This window comes from Helicoverpa zea, chromosome 10, assembly GCF_022581195.2.
Source record: "Helicoverpa zea isolate HzStark_Cry1AcR chromosome 10, ilHelZeax1.1, whole genome shotgun sequence".
NCBI lineage: Eukaryota > Metazoa > Arthropoda > Insecta > Lepidoptera > Noctuidae > Helicoverpa > Helicoverpa zea.
Window position 1 is genome coordinate 7,531,558 of NC_061461.1, and position 18,901 is coordinate 7,550,458.

The following is an 18,901-nucleotide window of genomic DNA, read 5'->3' on the forward strand; positions in this document are numbered from 1 at the left end:
GAGTTCTCTTCATGTTTCTGATTGACGAGAACCTGACGCTGGAAATGGGATGTGGCGGATTAAACCCTGAAATGCCGGAATGAAACGGATAAACCGATTTATATTTTTGCTGAAAATCTAGAATGTCCAAAGGTTAATCTTTATTGTTTCTCAATCTGTGCAATTCTCCCAGAGCCAATTTGTTATGAGGATTGTTAAGCAGGTTCCTTTGGCCGAGATCGCATATAGCGACCCATCTTAAGATAAAATAAATTAAATGAAAGAAGGAAAAATTAAGGAGCTCCTTTAAAAAGCATGAAATAAAATTAAATTATAAATTTAAAAAAACCCCCGACCCAAACGTGTCGGGGGACCGCTTTTTACCTTCATAAATACTTACATAAATCAAATGATACCTACCTAATTACAACATTCGTTTAAAAAAAACACGTATCTAAAGTAATGAATTAGAGCGGTCCCCCGACACGACAAAATTTAGTTTACGTAGTGTTAAAAGTTATTTTTTGCTTTTTATAGGGTTTGGCGTGTTTAAGCTTTTGTCATAATTATTGCGTACTTTTTTTGGGTCGGGGTTTTTTTTTAATTTATAATTTAATTTTATAAAGAAAAATAAATACACTATTTATAACTTTTTATAATTATTAAGTTTCGTGTTATACATACATATAAGAACCAACAAATCAGCCTTAAAACTTAATTTTTAACAATAATTATGAACATCTTAAAAGTTACGCACAAACTCTTTCCGGGAAAAAAGAAAAAACATTTTGTACTTGTATATTTATATGAATTAAAATGCTCTTAGCATTATAAAGTCGACGTGTTTTTATTTATTTATTTATTTATTAGGTACACCAACAGCAATACATACACAGAAGTTATAAAAATACGTTAAAAATTACATTACTGGTATGTATGCCTATTACAGGTATACACATCATTTATAACAACAACACTATTAATATTTAACAAACGTTATTAGTATTTCTGAGCAAGTGTGACTTAAGAACTAGAATAAACTATTTTAATATTTATTGCTATTAATTGCATTCCCATATCTCTGAGATAGTTTTTCTAAATTTTTTAATGGAACAAACATGAATGTCGGTATTCGTTAATTTACAAAGACTGTTAAACTCATTGCAAATCCTGAGTAGGGGAGCGTTAAGGCCTAGGTTACTTTTGACTTTAGGGATGAAAAACATTCTGGTATTAGGATGTCTGGGAGGCTTCGAAGGGACTGAGTAGAGGATGCGTTCTGTTAAGTCGCTGCATTTTGTGTGTCCATTCACAATCTTATAAAGAAATATGAGATCACGCAAACGACGTCGGTCACGCAGTGTCTTCATTTTGAAGGACTGCAAGCGCTGTATGTACGGACATCGATGGCTTATTTTATTTGAATTAAACGCTAGATGTTTGCTGAAAGCTCTTTGTACTCCCTCGACTCTTTGCGAATGTACTGCGTAGAAAGGGTTCCAAACTACACTTGCATACTCTATCCGACTACGTACCAAGGTGTTAAATAAGACTATTCGTGTCTTTGGTAATTGGAAGCCACGAGCGTTACGCTTCACGAATCCTAGCATCTGTGCGGACTTTTTTACAACATCATTGATATGTGCTTTGAAATTAAGTTTGGCGTCTATCAGTACACCTAGATCACGCATTTCATCTACTCTTTTTAATGCAGTATTACATATTGTGTAAGTAGTAGGGAAGGACGTTTTTTTTCTAGAAAATCGCATGAAAAAGCATTTTTGGGGATTTAGGGTCATACAGTTAGCTGTGCACCAATTTTCTATGTTAGCCAAATCAGTCTGAACAAGCTTACAGTCACCGGGACCATTCATAAGTCTGAATGTGATTCTCTATCACATTCAGACTTATGTATTTTTATTGTCCAAATAACAAATTGTAACAATCAACATTTCATTATGCTGTCTTCATGTTGGGCAGTAAAAAAATTACTTGCATCATAATGGGGCTCTTGTCTACAAGACGGATTGTTCCTGTACTTTGTTTGTGACATATCTTCGCACAAGCACTTCGTCTGTCGCAATATTGGATAGAAAAGGTTGCAGTTTTTGCTGCTTTTCGAATGCTTAATCCTGACAAGTGTTTTTTCTATACCTCTTTGTGTAGCTTCCGCGGTGTGATACCCTTTTTACGTGCTTTCCTCCATGCTGAAATAGACGAATAGGTAATGGTAATTAATGATAGGTACTCACATTAACACTTAGAGGTTAACTGTCTAATAATACTTCCCACCTGTTCATATATCATACAAAGCACTAAAATGTGGTACACAATACACAATGAACCGTGGTTCATTGCTTACCCAGGATAAATGGCTCACAGCGTACCCACCCCCTCTTAGGAAATATTAGGTCATGTTTTATACAAAAATTAAATTATAAATTTAAAAAAACCCCCGACCCAAAAAAAAGCACGCAATTATTATGACAAAAGGTTAAAAACGCTAAACCCTATAAAAAGCAAAAAATAACTTTTAACACTACGTAAGTACCAACTAAAGCATGTCAGACTAAACTAAATTTTGTCGTGTCGGGGGACCGCTCTAATTTATTAGCCTAACGTTAGAAGTAATTATATACTACTACATTACATATACTTCTTATAACTTTTTATACAATTTTGTTTAGATACGTGTTTTTTTTTATACGAATGTTGTAATTAGGTAGGTATCATTTGATTTATGTAAGTATTTTTAAAGGTAAAAAGCGGTCCCCCGACACGTCAAAATTTAGTTTAGTCTGACATGCTTTAGTTGGTACTTACGTAGTGTTAAAAGTTATTTTTTGCTTTTTATAGGGTTTAGCGTTTTTAACCTTTTGTCATAATAATTGCGTGCTTTTTTTTGGGTCGGGGTTTTTTTTTCAAATTTATAATTTAATTTTATTTAATGCTTTTTGAAGGAGCTCCTTAATTTTTCCTTCTTTCATTTAATTTCTTTTATTTTAAGATGGGGTCGCTATATGCGATCTCGGCCAAAAGAAGCTGTTTAACAATCCTCATGACAGACCAGCTCTGGGAGAATTGCACAGATTGAGAAACAACAAAGATTAACCTTTGGTCATTCTAGATTTTCAGCAAAAATATAAATCGGTTTATCCGTTTCATTCCGGCATTCCAGGGTTTCATCCGCCACATCCCATTTCCAGCATCAGGTTCTCGTCAATCAGAAACATGAAGAGAACTCGTCAAGACAAATTCAACGAGCCCAAACTCGATGGGTTTACTAAACGGCAGTTCAGGGTTACGTCTCCTATCTTCGTGTCCTAACAGCAGACCAGCTCAGTGGTTCCAGAAGACATTAGTATTTCAAATTTCAGATCCCACATATGCTTGCAAGTAAACTGAGCGTGTAACATTCCTATCACACCTAACAAACGAGCTGATGACCTTGAAGACCTGAACCGATTTCCACCAAACATAGCTAAGAACACTCTCGAATGACATTCCTTTCAAACAAAAAAAAACGCATTACAATCGGATCATCCGTTTGGGAGCTACGATGCCACATACACACACACACACGCACACAGACACGTCAAACTTATAACACCCCGTCGTTTTTGCGTCGGGGGTTAAAAAACCGTTGAGAATTAATTCCAAAAAATAGTCTCAGACAAGCCTAATGATCTACATTACACGTACAATTCACACATATTTAAGTAAGAGTTAGATTATTAAAGTAACAACAAAAAGAAACTCACCTTTTTTTGTCGTTTTTGCTTGAGTAGAAGACTAAGACGCGGCTCACGGGTGAGTATATCGCGACAGACCCACGGGCGGATAGACCAAACTTCATGACGTGGCAAGGGAGTCTCGACATAATTTTTGCGCGAGCTAGCAACGTTAGGTATGGCCGGTAGGTACTATGGTTCATACTGTACACGCGGTTCATTGGCTACCACCCTACCCTAATTATTTTGCTTATCGAGGTTAAGTTTTTTTTTAATAATTTGGAATAATTTGGTTTTGAGAAGTTCAATGCAAAAGTGGAAAACATAGAAAAGCTTCTGACATTAAACTACACAAAAAACTGTAAGAATTTTCACTGTACATGAAATATTTTTATTGAGCCTAAGTTACTATGGACGTCTAATATTGTTCTTTACATTATAATACAGGTATTGAATTGGTACAGCTGATAACACAATTGTTGTTTCGATATAATTTATAGGTCATTTATTTTTCTACACCTACTTTTTAAATGTATTTGACTATGTCAGAAAGTAGGTACTAATTACGTAGGTACTTTATTTAAGTATGCGCTTGAGACTTGAGATATAATCTAGATATATTATTTAAGACAAATAATATTCATACGGCTAATTTCTATTGAAAATTTACGGATCAGGATTCTAACTATAGACCCCTTAGGGAAATGAAATAATCACCACATGTAAGTATCTACTACTGTTTAGGTAAATATTTATCATATTGTAGCTTATTACACTATTTAACCAATGAACTAGGCATGCACGAGCGTTCCACTTTGCAACTTTAGTGGATCAAACAATGTGTACGCAACTGTACCATATTAATAAATACTAACCTTCCAAGTTAAGAACGTTTCTTAGATAATGGCACGGCCGCTTTTTTGTAGCTATCCGAACTTGGTCGGATTATGTAGGTTTTCGATGCTTCGTCAGTATTATAAGTGTCTTTCTTTAATTACCACTGAATTTAATGACATGAAATTTTGCAAGTAAATAGTTGAATGATTAAACAAATTATTGGCATACATTTTACCATGCAATTCCTTTAGAACGTCGTGATACTCGACTGCTTTGTAAACAGTGATCTATTCATGGTAAATTATCCTATAACTTTTAAATTACTAACGGAACATCATTGATACTTGGCAACATGTTGCAGACACTTACAAGGTTTGTGTAAACGTGAAAATCTAGACCCCAAACTGCATACTATAAGAACTAAGACCTAATTAGTGTATTTTACGTTTATATTTTTATCTTTTAAACCCTGCGACTTTTTCTAAATCTGTTTTTCTATACATATAATAAATCTGTAAAAAAACTGTGTCTGTACATTGAATATATTTAAAAAAATAATAATTGGGTGGGGTTTAGAAACAGTAATGGAGCACAAATCCAAAAAAAAATTTCTGTCTGTATGTCTGTATGTCTGCATGTCTGTATGTCTGTATGTCTGTATGTCTGTTTGTTTGTACACGCTAATCTTCGGAACTACTGGATGGATTTCAATGATTTTTTCTTCGTTGTATCAGTATTAAGCCTGGTCAACATATAGGCTATAATGTATCTTCGAAACTTGAAGACCTGATGCAGAACACCAACAGACCAACAAAACTGTAAGAGATACAAAAATGATGCCATGGCAAAAATTGTTTCATGTGATGAGCATTTTCAGCTGAGATAATAAATTTTAAGATCTGGAACACCTGATGTGGAACCCCAAGAGCCCAGCTTCTCTGTACCATATACAGGTATGGCGTTTTAGCAAAAGTTGTTCAATTTGATAAGCACTTTCTATTGACTTATACAAATTGAAGATCTAAAACATCTGATGTGGAACTCCAGGGGCCCAGCTAGACTATAGAATATAGAACTATGACGTTTTAGCAAAAGTTATTCAATCTGATAAGCACTCTCTAAAACACCTGATGTGGAACTCCAGGAGCCCAGCTAGACTATAGCATATGAAGACATGACGTTTTAGCAAAAGTGGTTCAATCTGATAAGCACTCTCTATTGACGTATAAACATCGAAGATCTGGAACACCTGCTGTGGAACTTCAAGAGCAATACTGCACTTGAAATGTATAGAAATGAATGTTATGAAATAGGTATGGCGAATCAAAAAAAAGTAGGTAATTAGTCCGTCTTTTAGATAACCCTAAAATAATGGACACGTATTTTTCTTTTCTCTCTCTCACAAACAAATAATAACGAAGATACAACACGCTTGAATTTTGTGTTAAGTCACTGCTTAGTACAAATTTTACATACCTAGACGTGGCGTCACGAGCCCCCACTCTCCGACTTTGTTGCGTTATATCTCATTATTATTTTGTATGTCTCTTCCAGACCTCGGGACTACAGAGTTCCGAATTTTTGGGAGGTAAACGTGGAGCCGAAGCCAACACGCCGAAGCCCTTTTGAGACAACTTTAATGAAATGGTGACACAAAACCGACGATTATCCCTTTATACACTATAGAAATGAACCCAAGGACAATCCCCGGTGGACGTCGTTAAAAAAAGACAATCCCCGGTTCTGTGCTAAACTATTGCTAACTATGGAAGAAAAGTACTTGGGCTATTGTGATGGGATGTTAGTGGATGACAATGTATTAGGTACATGTAAAAATGGCAGGTGGAGACTTGCCACCTCACTTACTGGGCCCCCGGGAACCAGTCACTGAATAGCAACAAGAGGGCAACAGGTACATGAGCGGCTGTAGGGTGAGGATACCTCGGTGGACTTTAAACGCTGATTACGCGCTCCCTGTGCTTACCATGAGGCACCTACCCTCCGAGCAGGGGTACTAATCCTGCTCTAGCGACTCCACTCTGGACGGCCAAGCCAAGCCAGAGGCGTGAGACCTACCCCCGTCATGGTTCACTCCGACCGGCCGGAGATGGGGGACAGTATACACTCCCTGGAGAACTCAGTATATATAGCCCCGCGGGGTCGCTACTCCCCGTCATCAGCCTCAGATGTCTTGCGGTGCCTGTATCTCATAATTATTGTCGTTATTATCTCCAGAGCCTTTGTCCCAATTATGTTAGGGTCGACTTCCAGTCACGATGCAACTGAGTACCAGTGTTTTACAAGGAGCGACTGCCTATCTGACCTCCACAACCCGGTTACCCGCTCAACCCAACACCCCTTGGTAAGACTTACTGGCTTCTGACTACCCATAACGACTGCCAAGAATGTTCAATGACAGCCGGAACCTACAGTTTAACATCCCCTCCAAAAAACGGTCATTGGTATCCAAAATATACGTAGAAAGTACATACGAACTTAGAAAAGTTGCATTGGCAGGCACTTGCCAGACCTGGAATCAAAGCCGCACGCTCATACTTGAGAGATTGGTTCTCTACCCACTAAACCACCACGACTTCCACTAAGTCACCACGACTTTGTCATCTATTTAATGTTTTTTTACATAATAATACGTGTACCTAATATTTTTGCCACTCACAACTTAAATGCGGACTAATTAGAATCACCACTTTTATCCCTATGGTCACGTCTATTGCGGTTCAGTTCTCAGTGTTTTGTTTAGTCTGCTGTGCTTTTGCCGTTAAAGTACAAAAATTAAATATATGGAACGTTTCTAATGGTTATGCGTAGAGATGTAAAGTGACCGTCACGTTATATGTGACCGATTAATCTGACCGAGCATATTGGACATTTATCCAATTTGACCGGTCACTTATTGTCATTTATTGTCAGCAACGTCAGAATCGTTTTTTTTTGTTTAAAAATAGAATTTATTAGAAATAAACGTTTTTTCTTTCTTTATTTTATAAAACTACGGAAGTTTTAGAATCATCGAAGGTAACCAAATGTCATTCATCGATCTTTAAGATAAGATTTCGCCCGGCGGGAGATGTCGTGCGGTGTTCCGCAGGGGTCGGTTCTGGGCCGCTCTTGTGGAACATCGGCTACGACTAGGTGCTGCGCGCCGACCTCCCTAGCGGCGTCAGCGTGGTCTGCTACGCTGACGACACGTTGGTTCTGGCACAAGGGAGGTCGCACCAGGAGGCGGCCGAGATAATGACGCGCGGGGTTGCGACGATCATCGAGAGGATCTAGCTGCTGGGCCTGGAGGTGACCTTGCACAAATCCGAGGCCATGTGCTTTCATGGGCTTCGGAACGCGCCACCTTCAGGCTCCCAAGTCACGGTGGGGGGGGGGGGTTGTTCCCATCGGCGTCGAGAGGGCGATGAAGTACCTAGGACTCGTCCTCGACAGCCGGTGGAACTTCGTTGAGCATTTCCGACGTTTGGGCCCCAAACTGGAGAAGGCAGGTGCTGCCTTCAAACGGCTCCTGCCCAATCTGGGAGGCCCAAACGCCCCCTGCCGTAAACTCTACGCGGGGGTCATGCGGTCCATGGCCCTTTACGGGGCCCCGGTATGGGCACGTTCGGTACGGCCGCGTGCTGTACACTACCTGAACGTGCCCCAAAAGGTGATAGCTATTAGGCTAATCCGGGGGTACCGTACGATCTCCCGCGAAGCAGCTGGCCTACTTGTTGGACTGCCACCGTGGGATCTGGAGGCGAGTCTTCTTGCGCCTGTACGACTGGCGCGAGGAGACACTGCGCCGGGGGGAAACTCCGCTGCCGCGGCAAGTTGTCGCGCAGCGGGCGGAGCTCCGGCGCGATCTCATGGTGGCCTGGAGGGAGCGACTGTCGCAACCCAGTGCAGGGCACGCCACCATCGTGGCGGTAAGTCCCCTCATTGAGGAGTGGCTCGGGAGGAGTCATGGCGCCCTCACGTACCGCATGACGCAGGTCCTCACCGGAGACGGTTGTTTCGGGAGGTACCTGTACCGAATCGGTCGTGAGGAGGCGCCCGGGTGTCACCACTGTGCGGACAGCCCCGAGGACACGGTGGACCACACAGTCCAGGTGTGCCCCGCATGGGAAGGGCACCGCTGGGTCCTCGTCGAGGCTTTAGGCGGCGGCGACCTCTCGCGTCCGGCCCTGATCCAGGCCATGGTCCGGGGCGAGAGGGAATGGGATGCCGTCGCCTCCTTCTGCGAAGCAATCATGCTCGAGAAGGAGGAGGAGGAACGCCAGAGAGTTCGCACCTCTTATCCCAGCCGCCGTGCTGGACCAGGTAGACACCACGGGCGCCGGGTGTCGCGAGATGACTCCCGGCCACCGTAGGTGTGGGTCTGTGGGCGGTGAGTTCCGGTGGCTCATCGTCCCTCTGTCTACTTAGACGACAGACCCGTGTCGACACGCGCTCCTCAAAGAGATGTCAGCAACCCCAGAGGGGCCCAGCAGGGCCAAGGCCTGCCGGGGCTGCGGGTTGTTCGAAAGAGTTACCGCGGCTCTGGTACATAAAAGGCCTACGACGGAACACGACGGTTTTTAGTCAGTAAGAGTCTGACACTCCCTCACCGCTGCTAACCCACAGCGGGAGGGGTCATTTGATGATTTTTAACGTCGATAAAAAAAAAAGATTTCGCCGACACTCTATGATTAATGATTTGTCAGTATATATCAATAAAAATAAATACGTACTTGAGAGTCTATCTTTTTAAAAGGTTATCTATGCACTATGTTGGTTTAGAAAGGCAATTATAGGTATTATTTCACATTCATAATGTTTTTAATTTGCTTGAGACGAAAATAATAATTGTACCAAGTAAAAAATACTTATTTAATATATCTGACCAGTCTGACAATAAATGTCCAATGTGACCGGTCATTTAATATTAATTGACGGTCACTTATCGTATGTGACCGTCAGTTTACAACACTAGTTATGCGTATTCCGTTGTTTCCAAGTCAACGGGCCCTTAAAATTCAATATTAGACTATTCAGATATTTGATTTTGCTGACCCCGTAGTCGCTGGCATAAGGGACAGGATCCGCGTACGAAGTCGCGGGCAGAAGCTAGTTAAACAATATAAACAAATTCAAAACAACGTTTGTAAAAATCTACAGCTTGTAAGCGCTTTATATGAAAACTAGCTAATGGCCAAACGTTCGCGTAGCGGAAACTTGAATTTCTCCGAAGTTTATGCATGCACTGATTTCATTCATACATAATCAATTATACACTAATACACACTAATTTTTGGACACATTTCTTTTCTTCTAAAGTCTATGGATTAAAAAAAGTTCCGCCAGGACAACGTTCGCCCAGCGGAATCAGTTTTTGGTGAATTTCTCCACAATGGCTGCATACACAAATTTTTATTTACCATACACAATTATAGGGCATCTTACAGTAATTATTTGCATAATTAAAATCTTTAAATTCAACAACATTCCGCTGCGCGAACGCAAACGAATTGAACGTCATAACTTAATTACCTAAGAAACCAACAAAAAATGGGTGCTATTTAAACAGGCTTCTTTTTAATATAATTATTCGTCCCCAAAAATGTATGTTGCCTTCTAAATTACTAAGTCAGCCACAATTAATTAACGAGCATCTAGCCACTAGTTATCTTCTAAGTAAACCACTCTAAATACAACTCAGCATGATGGTTATTTTTTAGCATCTAAATTTGTAGCATGCTCTCTAACAGTAAACTTCTAAAATACTATTAAATGACATCATAAAATATATTTAATTAGCTTCAAATTTTTTAACTCAGTACGTTTAAAATGTAAGCAAGCAACATGCGGCAAGCATCTCTTCTGTCACGGCTCCGGCGGTCCCATGCGAGCTTATCGTCGCAGATGGTTTTCACGCTCACCACCGCAGGCCGCCTCGCCCCTCCGTGCCTACGCGGTTTTGAATTGCACTCTAGGGGTAGGGCAGACAAGACTACGTGGAGTCGGTTTTGCAGCGATTCGTTTTCGTCACTAACTTCAATTTTTAATACAATGTTTTTTAATTGAAGGTTATAAATGGCAATATACTAAAATCGAAGCCGAGTTAGTAGATCTATGTCAATTTATAAATAAGAAGGACAAGTCACAATAATTGATGATCTTTACTTGAAGCTTTCTATAGAATATTTAGTTGGCGTTGTAAAAAAGACGAATTAGTTTATTAGAGGCTATGTCATTTTCCCGTTGCTTAGTTATAAAATTAGAAGTTTAAGCATTTGTCCAATAATTTTGTGGCTACACTTATAATTTCCCACAAAAAATTGCTTCAGTACTTATTAAAGGGACAAACTCCAATTAATCATTTTGCCTAGCCTTTCCAAACTTGGTGGGTATTGGCTTCGTCTAACAGGATGCAGCTGTTCAGTGTTTTATATGGAGCAACTGCCCCACAGCTGGGTAAACTCTTGGGCCCTGGCCCTGGCATTGTCTTTTATAAATAAAACATAAAATTTGTCCCACATCAGGATGTGGATTTGAATTATTTTATTGATGCATACATAATAAAATTAGAGGAAGTAGGTGCTGGGCCTCTTGTATGCGAAGGTGTTGAGGCGTTTGTGGTGGTGCACACGCTTGGGCAGCGGGAATCTGATGTGGCTGTTGTGGAACTGCTTGACCTGTGGCCGACGGCACGCCGACGCCTTGATTACTTCCACTTTGATGATCTGGGACAAACCACACAACATTAGTAAAGCTATTTGGTAAGAAGAAAAAGAGAAGAAAAAATGGCTCATAGTAATTATCGATAACATTCAACTATCTGCAAGGCAGCATTTCAAATAAGCGCTTACTGTTTAACTAAATTAGTCATACTGTTATGAATCTGGGATCATTGAATTCCATAGATGTTGCAGTTAACTGTGGCGTTCAAAAAGGCAGTTGGATGAAACAGCTAGCAAATTGACTAGTTAGCGCCATCGAATCTTATTTGCATTCCATATATCGTTCAGCCAACTTGTTACTGGAGCATTGCAATGCTTAGCCAGCTCATTTTTTCTAGTCTAACAGTTATGACCTTGGTAAAAAAACGCTAGCTATAGAACTACTTCAATTATATGGCAGCCCTTGAATTGGCAATAATGATCACTGTTCTACTCAATTACAAATATTATAAAGCTTTGAAGGAGTTGGTTTGTTGGCTAGAAACTTTATCTCAGGCATCACTGGTTTGATTTGAAAATCATTCAGATCTACTATAGGGATGAAACTATACAGTAATACAGCTTGTACATTAAAATAGCACATAGGCTTCTTTTCCAATGGAAGTAATACACTTCCCTCAAGATGTAGAGAACGGCTCTGAACTAATCAAGTCTGTTAATGATATAAAAAATCTTATCAAATGTTAGTTTTATTTAATAAATTTACCTGGATAGAGTGAGCACGGGCTCTGTGCCTGGCTCCCATATCACGGTAGCACTGAGTGACTGCGCCTCCCACACTGAGGTCACGGTACTCGCGGTACATGTTGTGTACACCGGAGCGAGACTCGTAGCGCAGCCAGATACCGAAGTTCTTGATCTTCACAGGGCTCTTCTCTGGGATTTCCTGTAAAGGTATATTTCATATTTATAAGTTTATTTTCACAAAAATATCACTGTAAACTATCTCCTTATTTGCGGACTGCAGTATTTAATCACTTGATAAGCATTCATCATCATCATATCAGATGTACATGTTTTTGAGTCAGAAAAAAAAACAGTTTTAACTAAATACCAGCTTCAGGTTTCATCAACAAAAGTAACAAAATGAACAATGTATAAACCATTTATAAGTAATATGGGCTCCATCTCTATTGCACAGTTGGTCATCATGGTTCCCACTGTTTCCAAGTTTCAATTTTATCAATGATGGATAGTCTATACCTCCAGAAAGAAATGTCATTGAGATATTAATATGTATGTGGATATCAGATAAGCAGTGGCTTTTAGTAACACTGGTACCCAGCTGCATCCAGTTAAGACTAGAAGCAGACCCAACAATAATCAGGAAAGGCTGATCAGCTATCAAATTAAGTTATTCTATGAACAACAGAGAATAACTTAATTCTGATTGGTTTGATTCTTTAAGGAAATTGACAAGGCCCAAAGGCCAAAGGCTCTTAGCTCAGCCTGCAAACAATACTATTGTTGACTATTGTCTTCAGTAATTGTGTATAATAATTTACTTTGTGTACTAACCCTGATAGAGACAATTTCACCAGTGGTCTTCTTGAACTTCTTCAACTGACGCAAGAAGTACCAGAAACGGGACTTAGCCACAATCTGGTCTGGGGAGAAGATCCTCATCTTGTATAGAGGAGGCTTGGGCTCGCTCTCCGAAGGGAGCTTGCGGCCGATGACCTCATACTCCTTCAGCTACAACACATATTGACACATTTATTAGACCATTTCACCACTGCATTCTAAGTTCTCGATCATTAATGGAATATAGTCCTTATTGATACATGTATTTTTCTGCAATATCTTGAACCAATAAGAGATAAGGTTTATATGAAAAGCAGGCAGCATCACAACATGACATAACCTAAAAATGCACCTATTATTTATGTTTCAATGTGATTACAACCAGCAAGTTAGGTATGAAATTCATAGTAAATACTAAATTAACAGCATTGTGAACATTAATATAATTTGAAAATGTAAAAAAACAATACAGCTTCCCGAAAAAAAATTGACGGGGTGCACCGACAACGTGTACGCCACACTCATATCGACAATTTCACTTTTTAACCACTGTTTTTAGTTATTCACCTGTCCGTAGCGAAATTTTGATTTACTTTATCCATTTTTGTGCAATTTTATCACCATTTTATATCAATATTTCGAGACTTACCTCTCCTTTAGCCTTCATTTTCGGAGGTTTTATTCTAAAAGAATCTGTCAACGGAAGCGGAACACTGACGCGAAAGAAAGATGGCGCGGAACTTCAGAAGTTGCCACTAGAAGAACATTTATTTCTTCTAAAAAACACAGTGCATACAAACAATATATACAAAGTAAGTCTTTACAATAATCAAAATTGCACATATTGAACTAGGGAAATCTATGTTCAATTTTTCAATGAATAAAATTTTGATTAGTCAGGTATTGAAAATTCTGAATACTTTTTTTTTTCTACCAAGAGATTTTTCCCTGAAAAACGTGAGCGTGTCGTGATACTATTTATATATTTATTATATTTGGGAAAACAAACAGTAGTACGTTAAGGGTAAACATTACTATAAGCAGAAACTATGGAAGCAACAGATTTAAATTGAACAAATTATATGGGGAACCTTTTTTAATTCTCACGACTATAAGGGTATATAGGTAGATACCATGGTTCCACTTTCCTTATCCATGTTTCTTTTTCGCATTTTGCATCCTGAAACTAAGAGGTTGGTAAAAAAAACTCTATCTCTCTATCACGTAATTGTTCTTTTAAATCTTTACACTACTCTAAAAATAATTGTAGTTGAAACTGCGATGACTTTGAATGCAATACAGGAAGCGTGCTCGACAGCATCACGTTCTGGAATCCTTAATAACACTTATTAAGTGCTGTACATGACTCTTCTAGGCCGCCGTCGGGTAAAAAGAAACAAAAAGAAAGGGATATTATTTCCATTTTGCTTTGATTGATTTATTTTGATCTTTTAGGAATGGGAAGTTATTTAAGAAAATGAGATGGCAATATTGAAGATACCGTCATGAATGCATGAATGACTTGATTTTGTCATTGATGTATTAAATGACATTGACAGTGAAATCGTAATTGAATGATGACATTTCTTTCAATGTTCACGTCCTACTTGCATGGCTGTTGAGTGCCTTCACGTAGAAAACAGTTTTGAGTAGTAATATGTGACTATTACGTAGTAACTAGAAACTTGTAGATTATAAAGATGTTTTCGAGAAAAGTAAGTCGGGTGGTGAAGTATGGACTGTACGGCAGTGTAGCAATAGGTGGTTCAGTTACCGCTGCCGTAAAACTTAACGATGGTGATTATGACTCCTTGGCTATCGTCAGACTCTCCAGGACAGCGTACACGGCAGTGGAAATTGGGAGGACGTATAAGTCGTTGCTGTACAGCAAGGAATGGGATAGAAGCTCAAAAGAATATTTGGAGGTCAAGAGTCAAGCTCATCAAATTGGGGCACAGAAACTGCTTGAGCTATGTAAAGCCAACAAAGGTGTGTACATAAAGGTAGGGCAGCATGTAGGCGCCTTGGACTACTTACTGCCCAATGAGTATGTGATGACAATGAGAATATTGCATAAGGATGCTCCACAAAACACTGTGGAGGAACTGTATAAAGTGATGAAAGAAGATTTGAAACAGGATGTAAGTAATATACCTTGTTGTATTACTTAAATAATATAATTTTGTGTATATTTTCAATGTTTTTAGTAGGACAAGATTATTTCACAATAATTTCATGTTTTAGCCCAAAGATTTATTTGAAGAATTCGAGCCTGAACCACTTGGCACCGCCTCACTAGCACAAGTACATAAAGCTAAATTGAAAGATGGCACAGATGTGGCAGTTAAAGTTCAACATTTCTTTGTAAGAGACAATGTGAAAATAGACCTCAAATGGATGGAATTCATCATAAACACAATGTCAAAAATATTTCCTGACTTTGAAATGCAATGGTTAATTGATGAAACCAAAAAGAATATAGCAAAAGAGCTGGATTTTGTACAAGAAGGTCGTAATGCAGAGAGAGTGGCTGAATTATTTAAAAACTACACATGGTTGAAGGTGCCAAAGATTTTCTGGGATTACAGTACTGAAAGAGTTCTTGTTATGGAGTATGTCAGTGGAGGTCAAGTCAATGATGTTAAGTACATTGATGTAAGTATGAACATATTATTTCACAACTTTGTGCATTACACATGAATGAACATAAGGATGTTTCATGAAATAATCTACACATAGGAACTCCTTGTATTTGCATGACCTACTTTAGTTGATTGGTGTATTAAACTTTTCAAGTCCTTTATAAAAAATAGCTAAATGTATTTGAAAAGGAAAAAATAAAGTTCATCAATTAATAAACCACATAATATGATGAGTTTTCTGTTAATTTAATTTTAAAGCTTCATTTTTTTTCCTATTAACAAAGTTCTTAATATTTTAGGAACATAAAATCAATAGATTTGATCTGTGTAAGAAGCTGGGTGACCTTTACTCGCATATGATCTTCATCAGTGGTTTCGTACACAGTGACCCCCATCCAGGCAACATTCTCGTAAAGAAAGATCCCAAAGATAAGGATGTTACCGTCTACCTACTGGACCACGGTTTGTATGCTGTAAGTTGTAGCTAAGTTTCATACAGGTATTGACTTGAGCAAACTATTCTAAATGCATTCAAACGCTTTTTGCCAATTTTGATGTCATCGGTATTTACTGACCAAGTTATTTCAATATGAGGTGATTTTGGAATCTATGTTCAAGGTTTTGTAAATTACAAAATGTTTGCATAATGCTATGAGGCACATTACTCAAATATGTATGAGTAGGTACAGAATGTTTCACTGTCAAGATAATAAAACTCTATGGTGTTATGTGAAATAATCACCAACCATTATTTAAATAATTCGAATACAAGAAAATTATCTTAATAAGACTATGTTATGGGAACTCTGAGATTTATGTAACAATTTTGGAGTTTAGGAATTGACACCCATAGAAAAAAGGGAGTTCTTCATTTTGTTGGCACAGTACCAATTGACGTATATTTATACTTCTCACTCACAATGGTACCTACATATGAATAAATATGGATTGGTCTGGAACACGTGACTGATAATATCACAAATTGCGTGACATGTATAAAGACAAGACATGAGTCACAATTATGAATTAAGTTAACTATTGTATTCTAGTTTAAAGGTTTTCCATTGTAAAGTTTCGATCGATCTTGATTAGCTTTTTTCAAGTCCGTTTAAATAAGACGCCCATGATGGTGATGAGAATACGTAATTTAAAAAAAATTACAGTATAGTTATAGCACGTGCGTGATCGAAAAATCGGTCCACGATATTTTATACGTCACAAGTTCTACAGCCTAAAAATATTTTCCTTTCCAGCAATTGACGGAAAAGTTTAGATATCATTATTCAAAGTTATGGCTATCAATAATTGATCGCAACCGAGACGAGATGCGGGTTCATGCGGAAGAATTGGGAATACGCAAGGAGTTATACGGGTTATTTGCTTGCATGGTCACTGGGCGACCGTGGGACACCATTATGAAAGGCATTGGTCGGACTAGACCAACGTCTGATGAGGCAAGTATACGCCAAAATTCGTCATCCTCCTGCCTTTATTTGGGTTCGGCGTAGCATGTTTTTTCAGCAATACTCTTCTATCTGCCGTACATCTCACAAGTAACATTCTTTCTAGCCATATCGATTTTCACACAATCTATCCATCGTTTCTTAGGTCGTCCCCTTCCCCATTCATACTCAAAACCTTCCTCACGACAGAATCCTCATTTCTCCACAAATGTGATGCAGAGTAATAAGCCAGACATTCCTACCTTTCGGATCTGTGTTCCTTGCCTATGATGCATGAGAATTCTAGATTTTATTACTATACTATAATATTTCACAATGAATTGCGTGCGTTCTTTGCAATTATTCTTGAATATTTTCTGAAGACGTACCTAATTTATTAGTCGTAATAAAAGTCGAAGAATAGTAACATTCTATTTAGTAACGGAAGCTAAGTTTTCTTTCCTTTTTTTGCAGAAATCAACATTCCAAAATGAGTTGCCGAACATTTTGCACTATGTTACACAATGTTTAGAGCACGTTGATCGACAGGCTCTTCTAGTGTTGAAGACGAACGATCTTATTCGCAGCATTGAGTACGCTCTCGGTATGCAAGACCGAATGTGCGGCTTCATTATCATGAGCCAGTGTTGTGTACAGAGTGTCTATAACCTCGAGTATAAGGTAGGCAAACAAATTGCAAAACTATGATGTATTTGTGAGTTTTTTACAAGGCTGTATTGCCGTAATCGGGTATTAATTTCCATCAGTAGATTAAAGGCGAGGTACACCATTTAACTATGATGACAATCAAACCAAAACCAGCCGTGCATACCTATTTACCGCCCATTGGTCAAATCGGCGATTTAACCATTGGAAATTGTTATCGTTATAGTTAAATGGTGCAACCTACTTTTAGTGTTGTTAGTTTATTTTTCATTTAATTTAAATGTGAACTACTCAAAGATACTTATGAATTTAATTTCTTGTTTCAGAATACATCGTCGCTGCTCAAAAAGTCTTATTTAAACCTTAAGTTTGGCTGGTCATTAGTGTTGTTATATTTCTACAGTTTATATTTAAAGGTACACTTTAAATTTTCATAGAAATAGAATAGCCAATATTAGTCCAATTGGGTATGGTAAAGGGATTTGAAAGTCTGAGCAAAGCCACTAGAAGCTTTGAATATAATGTACCTACCTATTTATTTGTTTAGAATAGCTCGCGATGTTATGCACAGCGCATTCAAATAATTTACCTAAGATGGCAGTAGGCAAGAATATGTAGAACGTTTGCTACGCACAATTTGCTAAATTCAGGCCATAGTTTTGATTGCATTTTTAGGGTTCTGTACCAAAGGATTCCGTTCTGTATCTGAACCATGATAGACAGTTGAAATTTTCACAGATAATGTATAACTGTTGCTGCTATTGCATCAAGCTACTTGCTATGAGAATGTAGTATACATTTTAGAGTGGTTCCATACCACTATGAGCGCGTTTTTTTATTCAGATTATTAAACTTAATTTCCGCGAATACATTGCTATCGCGATTTGCACTGACGATGATTGAAACTTATCTAATGCTAGGTAAATGTACGGAAATTTTCACGTTTTTTACATAGTTTAAAGAGATTGGGGTTGTGTTTAGCATAATAATAAACAATAATGCAGATAGGCAAGACAAGAGTAACGTTAATATCCGGCATGGTTCACAAAGGTGACAAGTTGAGAAACTTGTACCTAACTACAATAGTTACGCTAGTCCAAATAATACCTCCAAAGGTAGGCAGAGTATTATTTTTGTACATAACCAGTGTTAAACTGATATTTGTAAATAATAATCAGATACAGCAATTTTATACCATGTATAACATAAATTATTATTAAAATATGATAATGTTACATTGTTAAGTTTTATTTTTGAAATAGAGATGTATTTATTGTAAATAAATGCCTTTTTATTTTACCAAAATACTGTTAGACTTAATAACTTAATTAACAATAGAAAATGTTATTCCAGATAAA

At 38.2% G+C, this 18,901-nt stretch overlaps 2 protein-coding genes and 1 long non-coding RNA gene across 3 annotated transcripts; 1 reads left to right on the forward strand and 2 right to left on the reverse strand.

Annotated features, from left to right (window-relative positions):
* Positions 1-619: 619 nt before the first annotated feature.
* On the reverse strand, positions 620-3,813 carry LOC124633839. Its single transcript, XR_006984786.1, has 2 exons — positions 3,741-3,813; positions 620-2,186 (listed from the first exon to the last, which is right to left on the reverse strand). It is a non-coding gene; the product is annotated as an uncharacterized LOC124633839 (long non-coding RNA).
* Positions 3,814-11,056: 7,243 nt separating this feature from the next.
* On the reverse strand, positions 11,057-13,595 carry LOC124633954 (60S ribosomal protein L18a). The gene is made up of 4 exons (XM_047169337.1): positions 13,443-13,595; positions 12,788-12,964; positions 11,976-12,155; positions 11,057-11,272 (listed from the first exon to the last, which is right to left on the reverse strand). Exons 1-4 carry the CDS (start codon positions 13,458-13,460, stop codon positions 11,114-11,116), a joined length of 534 nt encoding a protein of 177 aa, XP_047025293.1. The 5' UTR covers positions 13,461-13,595; the 3' UTR covers positions 11,057-11,113.
* Positions 13,596-14,356: 761 nt separating this feature from the next.
* Positions 14,357-18,823, forward strand: LOC124633892 (aarF domain-containing kinase 1). Its single transcript, XM_047169263.1, has 6 exons — positions 14,357-14,934; positions 15,038-15,448; positions 15,735-15,908; positions 16,689-16,889; positions 17,352-17,558; positions 17,870-18,823. The coding sequence occupies exons 1-6, from the start codon at positions 14,494-14,496 to the stop codon at positions 17,978-17,980; spliced, it is 1,545 nt and encodes a 514-aa protein (XP_047025219.1). The 5' UTR covers positions 14,357-14,493; the 3' UTR covers positions 17,981-18,823.
* The last annotated feature ends 78 nt before the right edge of the window (positions 18,824-18,901 follow it).